This window comes from Lethenteron reissneri, chromosome 39, assembly GCF_015708825.2.
Source record: "Lethenteron reissneri isolate LAM-NWPU_2019-01 chromosome 39, ASM1570882v1, whole genome shotgun sequence".
NCBI lineage: Eukaryota > Metazoa > Chordata > Hyperoartia > Petromyzontiformes > Petromyzontidae > Lethenteron > Lethenteron reissneri.
Window position 1 is genome coordinate 442,937 of NC_083817.1, and position 18,749 is coordinate 461,685.

At 49.3% G+C, this 18,749-nt stretch overlaps 1 protein-coding gene across 3 annotated transcripts in view; it reads right to left on the reverse strand.

Annotated features, from left to right (window-relative positions):
- SLC35A3 (solute carrier family 35 member A3) overlaps positions 1–17,849 on the reverse strand; it is a 22,074-nt gene extending 4,225 nt beyond the window's left edge. Inside the window, exons 1-7 of one of the 3 annotated variants that reach the window (XM_061567731.1) lie at positions 17,744–17,849; positions 6,999–7,200; positions 6,077–6,231; positions 5,360–5,482; positions 4,669–4,840; positions 4,388–4,506; positions 488–621 (exon numbers count right to left, since the gene is read on the reverse strand). In XM_061567731.1, coding sequence (XP_061423715.1) covers positions 488–621; positions 4,388–4,506; positions 4,669–4,840; positions 5,360–5,482; positions 6,077–6,231; positions 6,999–7,182 — 887 coding nt within the window. In that variant the 5' untranslated portion in view covers positions 7,183–7,200; positions 17,744–17,849. Of the gene's footprint in view, positions 1–487; positions 622–4,387; positions 4,507–4,668; positions 4,841–5,359; positions 5,483–6,076; positions 6,232–6,998; positions 7,204–13,980; positions 14,080–17,743 lie in introns of those variants that run through there. The other 2 variants (XM_061567730.1, XM_061567729.1) reach the window with 2 other exon arrangements.
- Positions 17,850–18,749: the final 900 nt, after the last annotated feature.

An 18,749-nucleotide genomic window follows, 5' to 3' on the forward strand; every position in this document is an offset into this window, starting at 1 on the left:
CCTGGGTCAACATAATTACACCACACAGGAATATATACACACACACATATAAACACAAACACAACAATATAAACTTACAAAAAACAAAGCTCCACCATATAGTCTTAACAGACTGTTGGGGAAATTGCTGTTAGCACACACCCATGAAGACCCGGCAATGCGCACGAGGGGGTGAGTAGCCAGCACCACCCCTGGCCGCCTTTGTCTCCCTAGTGGTGATGTTTATACATTGCACCAGGTACTCATCTGAGGCCGAGTCTACCTACGGGAGGCCCAGGACTGGTTGAGATAATCGTGACTGGTATTGGCCGTGAGTGGCAATCAAACTCGAGTCATCGGGATCACAGCACAATGTGCTAATGGCAACCCTACTGCTCTCCACTCACAATCACAGACCGATGGGCACATGCAGCACCCAGAGTGTACCGCGCACAAAGCCACACGCAGATGGGCCTGCTCGCCGCTGTGACGCAGCCAGCATCAGCACCTGGTCGGAATGAAGTCCTGCAGCCACATGTAGGAGATGAAGGAGGACAGGATGATGGAGAAGGACGCAGCAAAGCCCTTGAGGATGTTGTCGGCGTACTTGATGACGGCCGCCACCACGAGCCCTCCCACGGCCTGGGAGCACAGCGACACGGCGCTTGTTAGCACAGACCCAGCGGCGGCGATGATAATGACGATGGGTGAAACGTGAGCTGGTGAACATTGTCCAAACTACAATGAATACTGCACGGGCAACCTGGAGTCTCCAGTAGGAGGGATGCTGCGCTCTGTCCACCAGGCAGCACAGCAGCAGTTCTGTCTTCTGTAAAACCAAATTGCTGGTGACTTCATGAGTACAGAGACTCTGGATCACAATAGTCCATGAACATGTGCACATATTTTAGCTGCTGCTGTGCTTCTTTTGCTGCTGCACTCACAGGAAGCTGTTTACCAACCAATGTGACTTGGAACGCTGTCACATGGGAGTGAAGAAGACCAATGGAATGTCGTTCATAACCGATACAAAGTAAAATCCTCTACTTAAAAACAGTTCCTACTTTATAACATTGTAAAATACAGGTTTCTTTCTGAATGGAATGTGGCTCTAGAGTGTCGCTAGAGTATATGTAAGCAACTGGTGCGTTGAAACGCGGAACTTGACACTGTTGACCCTGACCCTGGGCACACGGATCTGCGCACTCGCCGGCTCCTCCGCCAAATGCTGACGCACGTGAAACACGCCGCCGCGCTTGCGCAGCGGCGCAAAAGGGCAAACACTCAGCACGAGGCTGGGCTTCGATCGCTGAGCAAACTGTCGGAAAATCTTGCAGTAGCCGGGGACGAGAGCCTCGGGCTAGAGACCCCAGCTGCCACGCAACCTTGTCGAGGGAGGAAACCTACCGGCTCAGCAAGTCTCTCGCCGCAGGTCGCCACGTGTCTCCCCACCCAGAACACTGGGCCGGCACATTCACTCGCACAGTCGTCACGTGAGATCGGCTCTGTCGCTTAATTAGCATTGATGGAATTAGGGTCAAGTTGATTCAAGATCCAGCACTAACTAATTCACTCCAGTCAAATCTTGACTTTTTTCCTGATGACGACCGCTTGTGTTGCGATCGAAACGTCGTAGTTTTTTGTTATTTTCTTTGAACCTATCTAAGTGACTTTACCGAAAGACCCAAAGAATTTCACTCCAGTCACTTGCTCATTAGCAGTCAGTCACATTTGTATCACTATTTATATTGCTACTACCATGGTTACCGTTGGTGTGAACTTAGCTCAGCGATTCCCCCACCAATGTTGAGGACTTGGTCTACCAGACTAATGGTTTTGTCTCATTCATACGATGTTCAACCACCACCGTAATAAGAAGTGTGGCAGAGCCTGCACTTTGAGCAATGAATTACAATTAAAACATTTTAAATTTACAATTAAGTGTGATTGGGTGGTTCTTATAGTTGAATTCTACAACGGTGGTTTATCAAGTCGCTGGTTTAAGTTAAAGTCTTAATGAGAATGCTGCTTTAAGAAGAAGTGACATCTTCATTCGCTGGTTTACAAGATCAGTGTTTTATATTTAAGCTATCAAAGATCTATTAGTTTAGGTAAAAATGACCAAAAGTTCGCCGGTTCCTGAGGGGGTTGACGGCAGCAATGAACTTGGAGGGTCAAAGGGGGTAAGGGGGTTGTCGTGAAACCACGGGAACGAGAGATTATTGAAGCTGGGAAAGGTATATCATATATGCCCTATGCCTGGATGGATGCGAGTCCTCAGTGAAACATACTTGTGTACCCTTCAGGAAATCGAGCTTAGCAGTTGTATGCCAAGAATGATAAAAGGAGTACCTTAGGCTAGGGATAAGCTTATGCAACGAGTTGTAATGGTATTTGGAGGAGTAGCTACTTATGTTAGTATATATACCTATGTTATTATATATACCTATACCTATGTTATTATATATATATATACCTATGCCATAGAGGCATAGGTGAGAGGAAGGTGGAAGAAGTGGGTTGAGGTGCTCTAGTATAAAAGTGACATTTTTTTAGAGCATATGTTAAGTTTAGTTTTATGTTTTTTTATAATGTTTTTATTGGGGGTAGCTGTGGTCGTTTTGAGCCCCTCTCCCTATTTTTCTGCTTTAGGCTTGGTGTTTTTTGCTGTTTCTGGGTGTTTTGTTGTTTGGTACCATGGGGGGACATTTTTATCATTAGTTTTAGTGCTGTTATATCTGGGGGGCATGATAGTAGTTTTTGTATATTCGGCAGCTTTGGCTGCTGACCCTTACTCTGAGGTTCTTGGGGGTCGGTTGTTTCGTTTTTGTGTAATTTGTGTGCTGTGTATTTGTTTCGCTGGGTACATTTACTTCAATAATTTTTTTAAAATACGTCAGTAGCTTGTGACGGGGCGGACTATGTTGGGGGGATTTTTGGGGCTGAGTGGTTAGGGGTTACAACTTTTTATGAGGTTGGGTTTATTCTTGTTAGCTGGGTGGGCTCTGTTAGTTTGTTTATTTTCTGTTCTAGTGGTTGTTCGAGGGGTGGATCGTGGGGCCATGCGAGCTGTGAGACTAAGGGTAATTAAAGCTAGGGCAAAGACTATCAAGGGTAAAGTGGCAGAGTTTAAGTGGCGGGCCTCTGTTAATATTGTTGAGGGCTTTAACTGGTTATTGGTTAGGCCTGTTGGTCCGATTTTTTCAAGTCATGCTAGGTCTGTGGTTTGTGTCATTAATTGTTGGCTTCATGTTAGATACAAGCGTGATAGTAGATGGTGAATAATGTGGGGGTAGAATGCTAGCTGGGTAAAAAAGGAGAATACAGTTTGGTCAACTTTTTTATTAGTTAGCTCAATAGAAATAACTAAACTAATGATAAATATAATCAGAGCAATGGTTTTGATATAAGACGGTATTGTAAAAATTTGAAGCTTTATTGGCGGAAGGGTGCTTGTAAGGAGTAATCCTGAAATTATACTACCCCAAGCTAGACGCTTCAGGGTTTTTTTTTTATAAAGTTGTTTTTGTGTGTCGGGGTTAAGGCGAAGTATCGTGGCGTGCCAGAGGCCGATGTGATAATTAGACGTGAACTGTAGGCGGTTGTTAATGTATCGGCTAGGAGGGTGACTATTACGGCTCGGTCATTAGTGTAGGAGGTGTTTAGGGCCTCTAGAATTAGATCTTTAGTGAAGAAGCCGGCTAGGAATGGCAGGTCCATAAGTGCTGCGGATCCAATGGTTATACAGGATGTTGTTAGAGGAAGATTGTTGTTTAAACGGCTGAATTTTCGAATATCCTGTTCATTATTACATCAACTCACTCACCCAGTAGCCCACCTACTCACTCATTCACTCACCCAATCACCCAGCCGCCCAATCACCCACTCACCACACTGCAGATCGCAACACTTTTCTTTCTGCTTCATTCCTCGCACTGCTAGCCTCCGGAACTCCCTTCCATCTTTTTTCCCCGAACTCTTTTAATGACCTTGCTCAATTCAAGAAACGTGTTATACTCTTATCTTTAACAACTGTGATAGTGAGCTGGCTGTTACTGGGCAGTTGACGTTTTGGGCATTTGGGAATGCGCACAGCAAATGTGTTTTTATAGCTGAATCAATCCGCAAGGATACGTCTGAATAGTTCATTGGTAAGTCCTGCAAAGCAGTGCACCCCGCAAATTAGGGAACGTCCTGCACAAGGAGAGATCACAAAACTACTTTTGAGATTCCTTGAAGATATTGCAAACGTAGTTCTGTGATATCTCCTTCCACAGGCTGATCTAATACTGGTGATGCCCTGCTCACTGCGAGAGTTCTGAAAGCGTTCTTCATCTCGTGGCATGACGCCGAGAGTAAAATTGAAATAAAACAGGAGACACAGCAGTGCGGGAGGTCGCAGACTTGCCTGCAGGATGACCACGACCCACGTGATGCTGTTGTATCCCTGCAGGAAGCCTTGCTGCCACACCTTGTCCCCATCGTACACTATTACGCCAATCAGCCCAAACAGGGTCCCAAACAGCCCTGCACGACACACATAAGACACAAGCATGACGCACACAGAAAACACATGACACACACGCTACGTATGACACACGAAACGTCGCTGCCTGCATTATTCTACTGTTAAATATGACCATCGGTGCCAGCAGTGGCAGGGAGACGCGGCAGGGTGACGGTGCTCACCCAGCTGGATGTTGCGCACCCACACGGACTGGCGAGAGCCCTTGAGGATCTTCTCAAAGTAGACGCCAGCGAAGCCGCTGGAGACGCACGCAACGAGCACCGCGACGAGCCCCACGACCTGCGAACCCACGGACAGCGACTGGTGGCCGCTTGGAGCCGCATCGCTCGGCCACTGCAAAGAGAGAGAAACTTCTCACTCTCATCTCGAGACAGCTCCTTGCCGTTATCTCCCACACTGAAGACAAAGACCCCCCCCTTGTGTGTAGCCAACGCAGGCTGTTGGGGTAAGTGCTGTTCGCGAGCACCTATGAGTACCGGCACAACAAGTGAGGGGGTGGTGCAGCCACAACCATGTCTGGCCGCCTTTTTCTCCCCAGTGCCGATGTTTACACACTGCATCAGGTATTAATTTAAGGCTGAGTCAACCTAGGAGAGGTCCAGGACGAGTTCAGATGTGTCACTGATGTTGGCCATGAGTTGGTCACCGGATGTGTAGTAGTGTGCTAACCGCTGTGCCACCCTACCACGCACCTCTCACCTGCCACACACCACAAACACACACAAGACCTTACTCAACATCAAACATGCAAGCGTTCAATGCGGTGTTTCTTCTTCAGTTTTTGTGGAATTGCCAGCGGTTCCATACAGATGAGCTCAGTTGGTTGCTCAAGCAATGTGCTGCGAGCGGTACCTGGACCAGCGCCACCCCCACCACGAGGATGAGCAGGGACAGCCACTTGTGGCCGCTCAGCTGCCGGTTGAGCATGAACACGGAGAAGAGCGCTGTGGTGAGGATCTTCAGCTGGTACGTCACCTGCTCGCCACGCGCAAGGCGGTACTCACAAGACGTGCCAACATCCCACCACCACACGGCGCGCGCAGCAGCACCCCTTCCCGCTGGTGTCAGCCGCTCTGCGGTAGTGTGTTCGTCACTTGTTGCAGAGGTTGGCGGTTCGAATCTGCGGGCCGCCCTGGTTATTACCGTGAGTGCATCAAACACCTTGCAGTCCACTTCACAGTGGAGATTAAAGATCCCCCGACGTCGTACGAAACGAGAAGGCCATCGTGTGCCGGGTGTCATGGCCCAAATTAGAAAAATTACTGATTTGAGGTTACACGAAGTAACATTGCCCCCGAATGGCAAACTCCATCCATCTGTGAAACACAGCGCCTTCACGATGGCCCTGCGCTACAACAATGGCGCGAAAATCGAATCTACTAAATGATTCGAACTATTAATATTACTATTCAACGAGCGCCGCTCACGCCGGCGTCACCATCCATCGCCGTGCGAACGCACCGAGCGCGAGACCGTGGGGCCTGAGGGGGGCCTGCTGAGAGGGGCCTGAGGGGGGGGCCTGAGGGGGACCTCTTGAGGGGGGGACATGAGGGGGGGCCTGAGGGGCACCTGGTAGGTGGCGGCGTCCAGGTTGGAGAGCGCCACGTACAGGAGGTTGTTCTGCAGTGTGTAGATGCCGGATGGCACGGCCAGCTTGAGCGTCTCCATGGGCTTCCCGATGATCTCCTCCCGCAGCACCAACAAGGCCGTGCGCCCGCTGCTGCCTGCACAGCGCAGCCACGTGACGTCAGCACCGCAGTGCACGCACACCGTGTTGTGCCGTGTCCGCGCCGTGTATGCAGTGTACAGCGACCACTGTATCTAGAATCTGCACAAAGTGTCCACACTAACCAGGCTCAAACATTATTAGTTTCTAAGAACTGTTGTGATCTGTCAGATTAAGGGTGAAGCATGCCCGGGCTACAGCTCTGAATCTCGGAACTCACATTCAATAATGACTCTGGAAAGAAAACACACAGGTTAGTTACACAACACATGAACATGAAAATGCTGCCAACCATGCCCATCCACCCACAATTAACACAGATGCCACTTAGTGGAGACACAGCCCTGGCAGTTCCCGTGATACACAAGCTCTCTTGGCAACACCGACTCATTCTGTTTGCAGCACTCATCTCGTGTCGGACACAAAGGGCTTCTCTCTCCTGCTCTGCTCCCCACCCGCCCTGCTCCCGTTCTCCCAGCAGGGCCACTGCTGGCCTCGTCGCCTGCAGCACGAGCGGCGATCTTAACGGCAGCAGCAGCAGCAGCCACTAGTTCTGGAGGCTCGGCTCAAGGGGACTCGCTCACCGGGAACGGGACTCGGAACATACGCTTGCTTGGAATACGGCAGAATATAAATCGGACGTCGGACAGGTATATGGCTGTCCGTGAACACGGGCGAAGAGCCGAGCCAGCTGACCGGGCATCAGGCTTAGCGCAGCAGTCACTTCGGCGGCGACAAGGACGGCCGTGCAGGCGAGGACCCCACCGTGCTCGTAGCCGATGAGGAGGACGCAGGTGGCTATCTTGAGCAGCTCCGCGAGCACGACGGCCGTGGAGGCGAGGTAGCGCGGCCCGTCGACCGGCAGCGTGCGCGAGTAGCGCATGACGAGCACCAGCCCCGTCGTCTGCAGCACCAGCACCCCCAGCGACAGGTGCTTCAGGCTCACCATCGCCTCCCCTCTCTCCGGCTGCTGGTACGGCGACACGGCACAGCGGCAATCGGCCGTAAGCACGCGGACGACAACGGCAGCTGCCATTCGCCACGAGGTGGCTGTGATGTCACCAGAGTGCCAGGCTAGGTGCACTTTGAGGCGATCACGTGAAGTGTCAAAAGCTCGCTGGCAGGAAAAGGTCACGAGACATACCCACATGGTACTAGTGGTCTGGGACTTATGACCGACAGATGCACCACATCCATACACACGTGTGCACTTTTTACTACTTTATTTAAAAGTGAACGTTGAATGTATGTTGAACTTCTTTGCACCATATGTAGCCAACCATGCTAATCGGATGTGGACGTTGGTGGTGCGTGTATGTGAACAGATTTAACTTTATTGGCAGTGGGTAAAGTTGACGAAAATTTTAGCACTACGACTACTTGAACATAAAAGTAACAGCTAAATTTGTATTACTTTATTGATTCTGCACAAACAACTTTCTTGTCTGCAGCACCACTTTTAGCATTACATGACTAAATTCCGTAACTTTATTGAAACAGTGTAGTGTTAGAAACTTTGGCACCAGACAGCCACTTCCAGCATGATCGTCTTTTCCGTATGATGCACCTTTTCCCCAGCGTCCATTTGATATTTGTTAATGCCAAATTTACGCCCTTGTTCACGCTTTCCCAAGATGTAGCTTTACCAGAAAATTTGTTAGTGTCATAGAACCCCCATGACGGACACAGATCAGTTAAGCCTTCATCCAGCAGTGGATTGACAAAATGAATGAGGGCGAATCGTCGGATATTCAGATTTCACCCAATACCGTACAGAATAAGCTGTGTACTTGTAAACAGTCAAAACGCAAGAGAATTATCAACAAGGGCCTTCCTCAAGGCTTGGTACAAGCACCGTCGTTATTTAACATCATATATGTCATCTGCCATGGACATGATCTGGCAGTACATACTCGTAGATGACATAGCCCTTGCTGCACAGGGCATACACCTCTAGAACATTGCCAATACTCTTAAACGCTGATCTTAATCGCATATTTCATATATCACTTGAAACACATCGCATTACCGCATCACATTCCATACATCACATTAAACACCGCATTAGCGCCTCACCTTCAAGCTCCCAAAAAAAGAGATTTGTGAGAAGACGAATTCAAGAGCCGCCCTGCTACAGAAACTTGCGACTTGGGGCGCCTCGGCGGATAAACTGCGACCTGCCGCCCTCTCATCGATGATCTGCTCAGTGGCAGAGTCCCCTCCTACACTCCAGCCTGGCCCCCCCTCCTCCAGCCTGGGGCCCCCCCTCCTCCAGCCTGGGCCCCCCCTCCTCCAGCCTGGGCCCCCCCTCCTCCAGCCTGGGCCCCCCCTCCTACACTCCAGCCTGGCCCCCCCTCCTCCAGCCTGGGGCCCCCCCTCCTCCAGCCTGGGCCCCCCCTCCTCCAGCCTGGGCCCCCCCTCCTCCAGCCTGGGCCCCCCTCCTACACTCCAGCCTGGGCCCCCCCTCCTACACTCCAGCCTGGGCCCCCTCCTACACTCCAGCCTGGCCCCCCCTCCTCCAGCCTGGGGCCCCCCCTCCTCCAGCCTGGGCCCCCCCTCCTCCAGCCTGGGCCCCCCCCTCCTACACTCCAGCCTGGGCCCCCCCTCCTACACTCCAGCCTGGGCCCCCCCCTCCTCCAGCCTGGGCCCCCCCCTCCTACACTCCAGCTTGGGCCCCCCCCTCCTCCAGCCTGGGCCCCCCCTCCTCCAGCCTGGGCCCCCCCTCCTACACTCCAGCCTGGGCCCCCCCCTACCTCCAGCCTGGGCCCCCCTCCTCCAGCCTGGGCCCCCCCCTCCTACACTCCAGCTTGGGCCCCCCCTCCTCCAGCCTGGGCCCCCCCCTCCTACACTCCAGCCTTGGCCCCCCCTCCTACACTCCAGCCTGGGCCCCCCCCTCCTCCAGCCTGGGCCCCCCCCTCCTCCACTCCAGCTTGGGCCCCCCCTCCTACACTCCAGCCTGGGCCCCCCCCTCCTCCAGCCTGGGCCCCCCCCTCCTCCACTCCAGCTTGGGCCCCCCCTCCTCCAGCCTGGGCCCCCCCCCTCCTACACTCCAGCCTGGGCCCCCCCTCCTCCACTCCAGCCTGGGGCCCCCCCTCCTACACTCCAGCCTGGGCCCCGAGCTCCCCCGACACAAAGCCACCAGCTGCACCATTCGTTAACACGATGGGCATCCTGAGCAGAACACGGACACCGGTCACCCGGCTCTCTGTTCTAGTGGCCATGCTGCCACCAATATTTTGTAGAGACACGCAAACTGCAAATGAGTTTACACGTTTTTTTGCGAACAATAATCGACCCATCCACCACGACTTAAACAATGCACCTTACCACCGATTTAAGTCCCGATCCCCCTTCTGGGAACACGCTGTCACCATCATAGAATATCACCCAGATCCAGAAGCACGCTGCTAGCGAACAGTGGAACAACACGGGCGTCCAGAACAAACTCCTCATTCGAGACCCAAACATCACATCTGCTGGCTTTGACATTCTTCGAAGACACTGGTGTAACCACCAACCGCATCAAAACATCAACACACCGATGCACACATCTAATGGAGAAATACAGACAAGCCAGAGAAGTGCAACTGTGGTGATGCAACTCAAACTACGGACCACGCAGTAAACCACCATAGTTAGCAACCCTTCAATAAAGGATTGGCAAAACTACACAAACTCTATCCTTAGGCCCTCTCATCGTGGCCAGCAGACCTCGATATTGCCATTTTGCTCGAGAACATATTGCCATGCTCAAGGATTGGATCGCTATGCATCTTTCACAACTTAAGAGCACCCATTGATGTATGTCAGACTCATAACAATGGCTCACTACACAGTTTAACTGCTATGGTTCAGTTTTGATAATTGTATCACAATGGTTGACTTTACAGTTCAATTACAATGACTGACATTTATACTTAACAGAAAGGGCATCCACAAGGCCAGAGATATTGCCGATCTAAATGACTGGACGTTAAGGAAGCGGTTCCATCTCACCAGTATCGGCTGTAAGCAAACTGCCCAGAGGTTACCCGAGTTCTTCTGCCGTCGTAAAAATGTCCCTCTACAGCAGGGGTCCTCAAACTACGGCCCGCGGGCCACATGTGGCCCGCCGAGGACATTTATCCGGCCCGCCGGGTGTTTTTGCCGCCGCTGCCTGTCTGTTACTTTTTTTCTACATGAGAAGGACGGTCATTGGTGGAAGAGGGAGAGGGGGCGGAGTTCCCCCCAATCAGACTGCATTGATGGGCAGTGCAGTCTGTATGTCTCTGTGTGGGCAAAGTTATTGCTGGTATATTGTTTTTGTAGCGCTGTATATATATTGGTATTTTACTAACATCAATTTTGACTCCCTAGGAAACAATGATGTCAAGAAAGAGAAAAATTTACTCGGAGTGTAGGATATTCAAAGAACAGTGGACTTATGATTACTTTTTCATGCAGTACAAGGAAAGAGCTGTGTGTCTGATATGCCAGAATATAGTGTCTGTGTTCAAAGAATACAATTTACGTCGACACTATGTAACTCAACATGAAGATAAATATGCTTGTTTGGTCGGAGAAGTGAGAAAAGATAAAATATTAAAACTGAAAAATACATTAACAACTCAGCAAAATACTTTTGTGAAGCAGAAGCAGATACATATTTCATCACTGCGAGCAAGTTTTCAAGTTGCCAAGCTAATAGCGTGCACTGGCAGACCATTCGTGGAGGGAGAATTTGTTAAAGAATGCATTCTTTCTGTTGCCAAAGAGATGTGTCCAGAGAAGGCCTATTATTTAGTACAGTGAGTCTTTTAGGACCTACAATTACACGGAGGATTGAAGAAATGGGAGACAATTTGTATTAGCATTTGCAAAACTCCACAAAAAAACTTTCCTATTTTTCCTTGGCACTCGACGAAAGCAAGAGATGTTCGTGATTCTGCACAACTTCAAATTTTTATTCGTGGGACGAATGACTATTTCGAAGTCACAGAAGAGCTTGCTGCACTGCAAAGCATCAAAGGAACTACAGGAGAGGATATCTTTCGATTTAAAGCTTTCGTGACTGCAGGGATTCATCTTCTTGGTTCTTTCGGTAAAGTCACATAGAAGGGAAGTAATAAAATAATTCTCACGACGTTTCGGCCACAACGCAAGCAGCCGTCCTCAGGTGAAAACCAGGCCTGTTGGGGAGACAGCGTCTGAATGAAACAGCACACGAGCTTGGAGCATATATAAGCTGGGTTGGAAGCGGGGGACAGAGCGCTTTGACAAAAGAATTTGCATATCAAGAGGAATTTAGCATATTTATGGGAAATTCAGGAATGTGATTAGTACTACATATGCCCGTGCTGCATATTTAGTACTAATAACATTCCTGCATTTCCCATAAATATGCTAAATTCCTCTTGATATGCAAATTCTTTTGTCAAGGCGCTCTTTCCCCCGTTTCCAACCCAGCTTATATATGCTCCAAGCTCGTGTGCTGTTTCATTCAGACGCTGTCTCCCCGACAGACCTGGTTTTCACCTGAGGACGGCTGCTTGCGTTGTGGCCGAAACGTCGTGAGAATTATTTTATTATGTTTTATTTATATTATTTTATTACTGCCCTTCTACGTGACTTTACCGAAAGAACCAAGAAGAGAGGATATGTATGAAAAGGTTTGCCAAACTGTGAATGGTTTGGAGCTGAACTGGGCTAAACTAGCCAGTGTGACAACTGATGGTGCTCCTAGCATGGTGGGGTCTAAGAAAGGAGTAATTGCTCGCATTAACCAAGAGATGGACAAACATAACCATTCTCATCCAATAGCCATACACTGCCTCATCCACCAACAAGCGCTGTGTAGTAAATCACTGAAGTGGGACTCGGTTATGAAATTTGTGGTATCTTGTATTAACTTCATTAGAGCTCATGCACTAAACCACAGACAATTTCAGGCATTTCTGTCTGAGCTAAATGTTGACTATGAAGATGTTCTGTATCACACAGAAGTCCGTTGGCTGAGTCGAGGGAGAGTTTTGAAACGTTTCTATGACTTACTTCCACAGATTATAGCTTTTCTGCTTTAAAAAAACAAAGAAGTACCAGAGCTCAATGATGCAGAATGGAAATGGCACCTTGCCTTTCTGACAGATGTAACAGAGCTACTCAACAGTTTCAATGTGCAACTTCAAGGAAAAGGGAAGCTCATCTGTGATATGCAATCACATGTCAAAGCATTTGAAGTAAAATTAGGCCTCCTCATCAAACAAGTGAAGGAGGAAAACTTCTGCCATCTCCCCACAACTCTAAATCTGTTAGCGGAAAAACCATTGGTTGCATTCCCAAACAAAACGTGTGGATTCACTGGAAAAATTGCAAAAGGAGTTCCAATTTGGATTTAAATAGCTTCATCTCCATGAACAGGACATATAGCTTTTCCGTAACCCATTTTCTATTGACATTGAAAATGTGGATACAATTTACCAAATGGAACTGGCTGAACTGCAGAATTGTGACTCTGAAAGACGCATTCAAGTCAAGCAGCCTTCATAATTTCTATGCATCTCTCCCCTCTGAGACATATCCTCATCTCAGGAACCATGCACTCAAAATGGCAACCATCTTTGGCAGCACTTATGTCTGTGAACAGACTTTTTCCTGAATGAAACATTTGAAATCTCCAACCAGATCTAGACTAATGGATGCACACTTGCATCACTTGTTACGACTAGCAGTGACAAATATGGAACCGGACATTGACCATCTCATTAGCCAAAAGCAGGCCCATAATTCCCATTGAAATACTGCCAAATTTGTTGATTTAACTTTACTTGTTCTTCATTTTAAATATTGTATTTGTTCCCGTTTTGTTTCTTCACTTCAAAATAAGATATATGCAGTGTGCATAGGAATTTGTTCATAGTTTTTTTTAACTATAGTCCGGCCCTCCAACGGTCTGAGGGACAGTGAACTGGCCCCCTGTTTAAAAAGTTTGAGGACCCCTGCTCTACAGGAACTGGGTTTCCTTAAAACAGGAGAAAAAGTGCAAAAAATTTCCACAAAATCCGCACGTCAAGTTCTCGCCTTGCGTGCTGCCGTAAACGCCTCGGTGTTACTACTGTGGCTTCCTAGAACACATTGATTTGGCAAAACTATTAATGACAGTTTTAAAATATTAAGAATTTAACGGCGCTTATTCAAATCTTTATCAGAATCTGTATTCAGACTGGGGGAATCTGGTGAGCTATGAAGCTCATTTTCACAGACGTCCAAATGAAAAACGTGAACCGAAAACCGGGTGAGTGTAAATACCTGTTGAGAGTTTCATTCTGTTTAGCACACGCACACACTGCATGGTTAGTGGGCGATCACCGACGCGTTTAGAACACGGCAGCAAGAGGTGCTGCACTTCCGTCTACGATGAAAAGCCATTTAGTTGACAAGCCACAACACGCGCGCCACGGAAACCGCCTCGACTTTCAATCTCGAAGTTCTCGTTTTGTGATATTTTTCCAGCCGCCACAGTATTCGTGGCAGTGCGCGGACCGCACACACGTGAACGCTGCTCCTTGTTAACGAGTTGACGACTTTCACACTTCCTTCATCGCCACGTTGGGATTGTCGCTGTCGCTTTGGGCTCATAAACAAGACGGTTTCTACTGCACCTGAGCGCGTAATCACACGCGGGAAACCACAACACATCGCCATGGTGTTCGCTACGGTGACAGAATTCACACCGAGAAGTCGAGCCGACAAAGCGGATCAACACATTTACCTCCTTGCCATTGCTGCTGTCCTCACCCTTCTCCGACTTCGGGTCCCCCCCCATCGTGCCGAGCGCGCAGCGAGGAGTGCGCGCGGCGACCTCCACGCCGCAGACTCCGCGCCGCCCGCTCTGGGCGTCACTTCACGGTCACCTCCCCCCCCCCTCTCGGGGCACGGTCACCCCCCTCTCGGGGTACAGCCCCCCCCTCCCCCCCCTCGGGGCACGGCCCCCCCTCCCCTCGGGGTACAGCCCCCCCCTCCCCCCCCTCGGGGCACGGCCCCCCTCCCCTCGGGGTACAGCCCCCCCCTCCCCCCCTCGGGGCACGGCCCCCCCTCCCCTCGGGGTACAGCCCCCCCCTCCCCCCCCTCGGGGCACGGCCCCCCCTCCCCTCGGGGTACAGCCCCCCCCTCCCCCCCTCGGGGCACGGCCCCCCCTCCCCTCGGGGTACAGCCCCCCCCTCCCCCCCCTCGGGGCACGGCCCCCCCTCCCCTCGGGGTACAGCCCCCCCCTCCCCCCTCGGGGCACGGCCCCCCCTCCCCTCGGGGTACAGCCCCCCCCTCCCCCCCTCGGGGCACGGCCCCCCCCTCCCCTCGGGGTACAGCCCCCCCCTCCCCCCCTCGGGGGCCCCTCCCCTCGGCCCCCCCCTCCCCCCCTCGGGGCACGGCCCCCGCCGCGTCAGGCGCTCTTTGTCGCCGAGCAGACAAAGCCACGACACAAACTCCGCGCAGCACCGACACCACATTCCCTTCCTCGGAGCTCACGTCTGCTCGGCTGTGTGTTCTTGCTGTGGCTGTCCCACCTGATGACGACTGCTTGTGTCGCGAGCTATTAGTTTTCTAGCTTCGTGACTTTAACGAAAGAGCCAAAGACTTTGGATCCCTGCAGTCACGAAAGCGTCAAATCAAGACTGCCCCAAGTTGTTTGATTCCACAAAGGCACCGCGGCCCTTAGTTGTGTGCGTGAAACGAAGTTTCAGCGGCACTGCGCAGCGACGTGGCAAGGCAGCGGATCAGATGCGGGGAGGCCTCGTGTTGCTGTTCACGTCTTATAAGTAGTAACACCGTCCCCAACACAGCGGAAATGCTGAACATTTTCACTTTGCAATAAAAAATTAATAACACTGAACAAATGAAAACCTACAACTCTAAAGCAATCTCCATCCTGGTATAAGAAGTGTTACAGTATTGAAGAATGGGTTTGAAACGGCACAACTTGGCAACATGTCCAAAATCCATTCTTGGTGACCTCATTTCTACCTTTGCTCTGGCTTCGTGGAAGCAGAAGCGAATGTGGCCGCATGATACCCAGCAAACATCGCAGCTTCACGAAGGAGAAGTGACCCTACAGCCAAACATCGATTCCTGAAACACGATTTAGAACGTATCGCGATCAGCAGCTCGCTCGTGAATATCGCGTCCTCTGGAGCATCTGCCACGTGTTCAGGTGCAGACCCCGGCCCTTCGGCTCCCATTGGCTGTCCCATCAGCAGCTGTGCCATTCACGAACATTGTAATATATATAATAACTATGAGCTTCAGTAGAGTTCAACTTGTCCACAGCAGTTGTACTAATAACATTATTATTATAGAGTTAAACATAATTAAACCCAAAGAATATGCTCAATGACAGCTCGTGGTGTGGCTGGTGGGAATCTCGTCTCGTTCTGATCCGCAGTTCCCGTGCTGCCTCTGCAGGTGCGATGGGCAGCAGCAGCAGGCAGCTGCTGGCACCTGTTCGCCTCGAGTCATGGGCAGCAGCAATAGGCTGCTGCTGCTGCTGGCACCTGTTCGCCTCGAGTCATGGGCAGCAGCAGATTGCTGCTGGCACCTGTTCGCCTCGAGTCATGGGCAGCAGGCAGCTGCTGGCACCTGTTCGCCTCGAGTCAATTACGTTTAGCAGGGCGCTGAGGAAGGATAAATCTCAAAATATTTAATGATTTAAAAATGACTTTAAACTTTCGTGACTGTAGGAATTCATGTTATTGGTTCTTTCGGTAATGTCACGTGGACAGAAAATAAAATAACAGATAATAAAATAAAACTATTCATTGAACATAATAAAAGCAAAAAACTCACTTTTTCATTTTATTATCTGTAATTTTAATTGTATTTTCTATCTACGTGACTTTATCGAAAGAACCAAGAATATGATAAAAAATGGTTTCAGATTGATCCAAAATTTGTCACATGGCCCATCACTTTTGTTAACTTGAATGATTAAAAACTATCCAAAAACCTGAAAAAATGAAATTGTCCTTTAAAAAAATAATCTGAAAATTCTAACCCGAAATGCATCCAAAGTACAGTGATAAAATAACTTCCGAAGTAGTAATGAGAATAATCCAACAGATGTGAACGAGCAGAAATTTCCCTTAAGCTCACGACACCGATTCACCCACAATTGTAGTGGCTGGCGATGATCTCGCTGTGACAGCTCAAAGCAAAAACTTCCACCGACGAATGAACGACCCTGTCGGCCACATGAAGACACCCATCATCACCGTGCTCCCATAAACACAAGCTCCGAGCCAAGCTGATGGAGATGCTGCCATCACCTAGACCCTCTACCTGCTCTACTGTATACAGTACTGTACCCTAGAGCTTTACTATAGACTGTAGTGTAGTGTAGACTGTAGACTGTAGTGCAGTGTAGACTGTAGCATTGACTGTAGACTGTAGTGTAGACTGTAGTATTGACTGTAGACTGTAGGGTAGACTGTAGTGGAGGCTGTAGTATAGACTATAGTGTAGACTGTAGACTGTAGTGTAGACTGTAGTATTGACTGTATACTGTAGTAATGACTGTAGACTGTAGTGTAGACTATAGTGTAGACTATTGACTGTAGAGTAGACTGTAGTATTGACTGTAGGTTGTAGACTGTAGTGTAGACTGTAGAACATAGTGTAGACTGTAGTGGAGGCTGTAGTATTGACTGTAGGCTGTAGTATAGACTGTAGGCTAGACTGTAGACTATAGTATAGACTGTAGTGGAGGCTGTATTATTGACTGTAGGCTGTAGTGTAGACTGTAGTATTGACTGTAGACTATAGTATAGACTGTAGTGGAGGCTGTATTATTGACTGTAGACTATAGTGTAGACTGTAGTATTGACTGTAGACTGTAGGCTAGACTGTAGACTATAGTGTATACTGTAGTGTAGACTGTAGTGTAGACTGTAGTGTAGACTATAGACTAGTATAGACTGTAGTGGAGGCTGTAGTGCAGACTGTAGTATTGACTGTTGACTGTAGTGTAGACTGTAGGCTGTAGACTGTAGTGGAGGCTGTAGTATAGACTATAGTGTAGACTGTAGTATTGACTGTAGACTGTAGGCTGTAAACTGTAGTGTAGACTGTAGTATTGACTGTAGACTGTAGTGTAGACTGTAGTATATACTGTAGACTGTAGTATAGACTGTAGGCTGTAGACTGTAGTATAGACTGTAGGCTGTAGTATAGACTGTAGGCTGTAGACTGTAGGTATTGACTGTAGACTGTAGGCTGTAGACTGTAGTATAGACTGTAGACTGTAGTATAGACTGTAGGCTGTAGACTGTAGGCTAGACTGTAGACTGTAGTATAGACTGTAGACTGTAGTATAGACTGTAGACTGTAGTATAGACTGTAGGCTGTAGACTGTAGGCTAGACTGTAGACTGTAGTATAGACTGTAGACTGTAGTATAGACTGTAGACTGTAGTATAGACTGTAGGCTGTAGACTGTAGGCTAGACTGTAGACTGTAGTAGACTGTAGTGGAGGCTGTCGCCCTCACCTCTATGGTTGCTGTGGACCCAGGTCGGCCCTCGCCACTGCGTGTCCGTGCGCTCGCGTCCGGGTGTTTTGGTACCGGGCTCTTTAGTTCCGGGTACGAGCGCCAATTTCCCCGCGCTCGGCTCGCGTGGATTGGCTGCGGTGCGTCACGTGACCGCGTGCGGGGGCCTCTCGTCAGCTCCTGGTTACATATCATACATCACATTAGCACATTACATATCCTACAGCACATTACATATCATACATCACATAAGCACATTGTATATCATACATCACATAAGCACATTGTATATCATACATCACATTAGCACATTACATATCATACAGCACATAAACACATTACATCTCAGGTAGCAAATTGCATCTCATACAGCACATAAGCACATTACATATCATACAGCACATAAACACATTACATATCATACAGCACATAAACACATTACATCTCAGGTAGCAAATTGCATCTCATACAGCACATAAGCACATTACATATCATACAGCACATAAACACATTACATATCATACAGCACATGAGCACATTACATATCACGTTGCACATTACATATCATACAGCACATGAGCACATTACATCTCATACAGCACATTACATCTCATACATCACTTTAGCACATTACATCTTATACTGTATACACAATGAGCACATTACATGTCATACATAGAATTAGCACATATTTCATGTTAAAATAGCACATCACATTTCGTATGTCACATGAAACACATCGCATTACCGCATCACATTCCATACATCACATTAAACACCGCATTAGCGCCTCACCTTGAATCTCCCAGTAAAAGAGATTTGTGAGAAGACGAATTCAAGAGCCGCCCTGCTACAGAAACTTGCGGCTTGGGGCGCCTCGGCGGATAAACTGCGACCTGCCGCCCTCTCATCGATGATCTGCTCAGTGGCAGAGCCCCCTCCTACACTCCAGCCTGGCCCCCCCTCCTCCAGCCTGGGGCCCCCCCTCCTCCACTCCAGCCTGGGC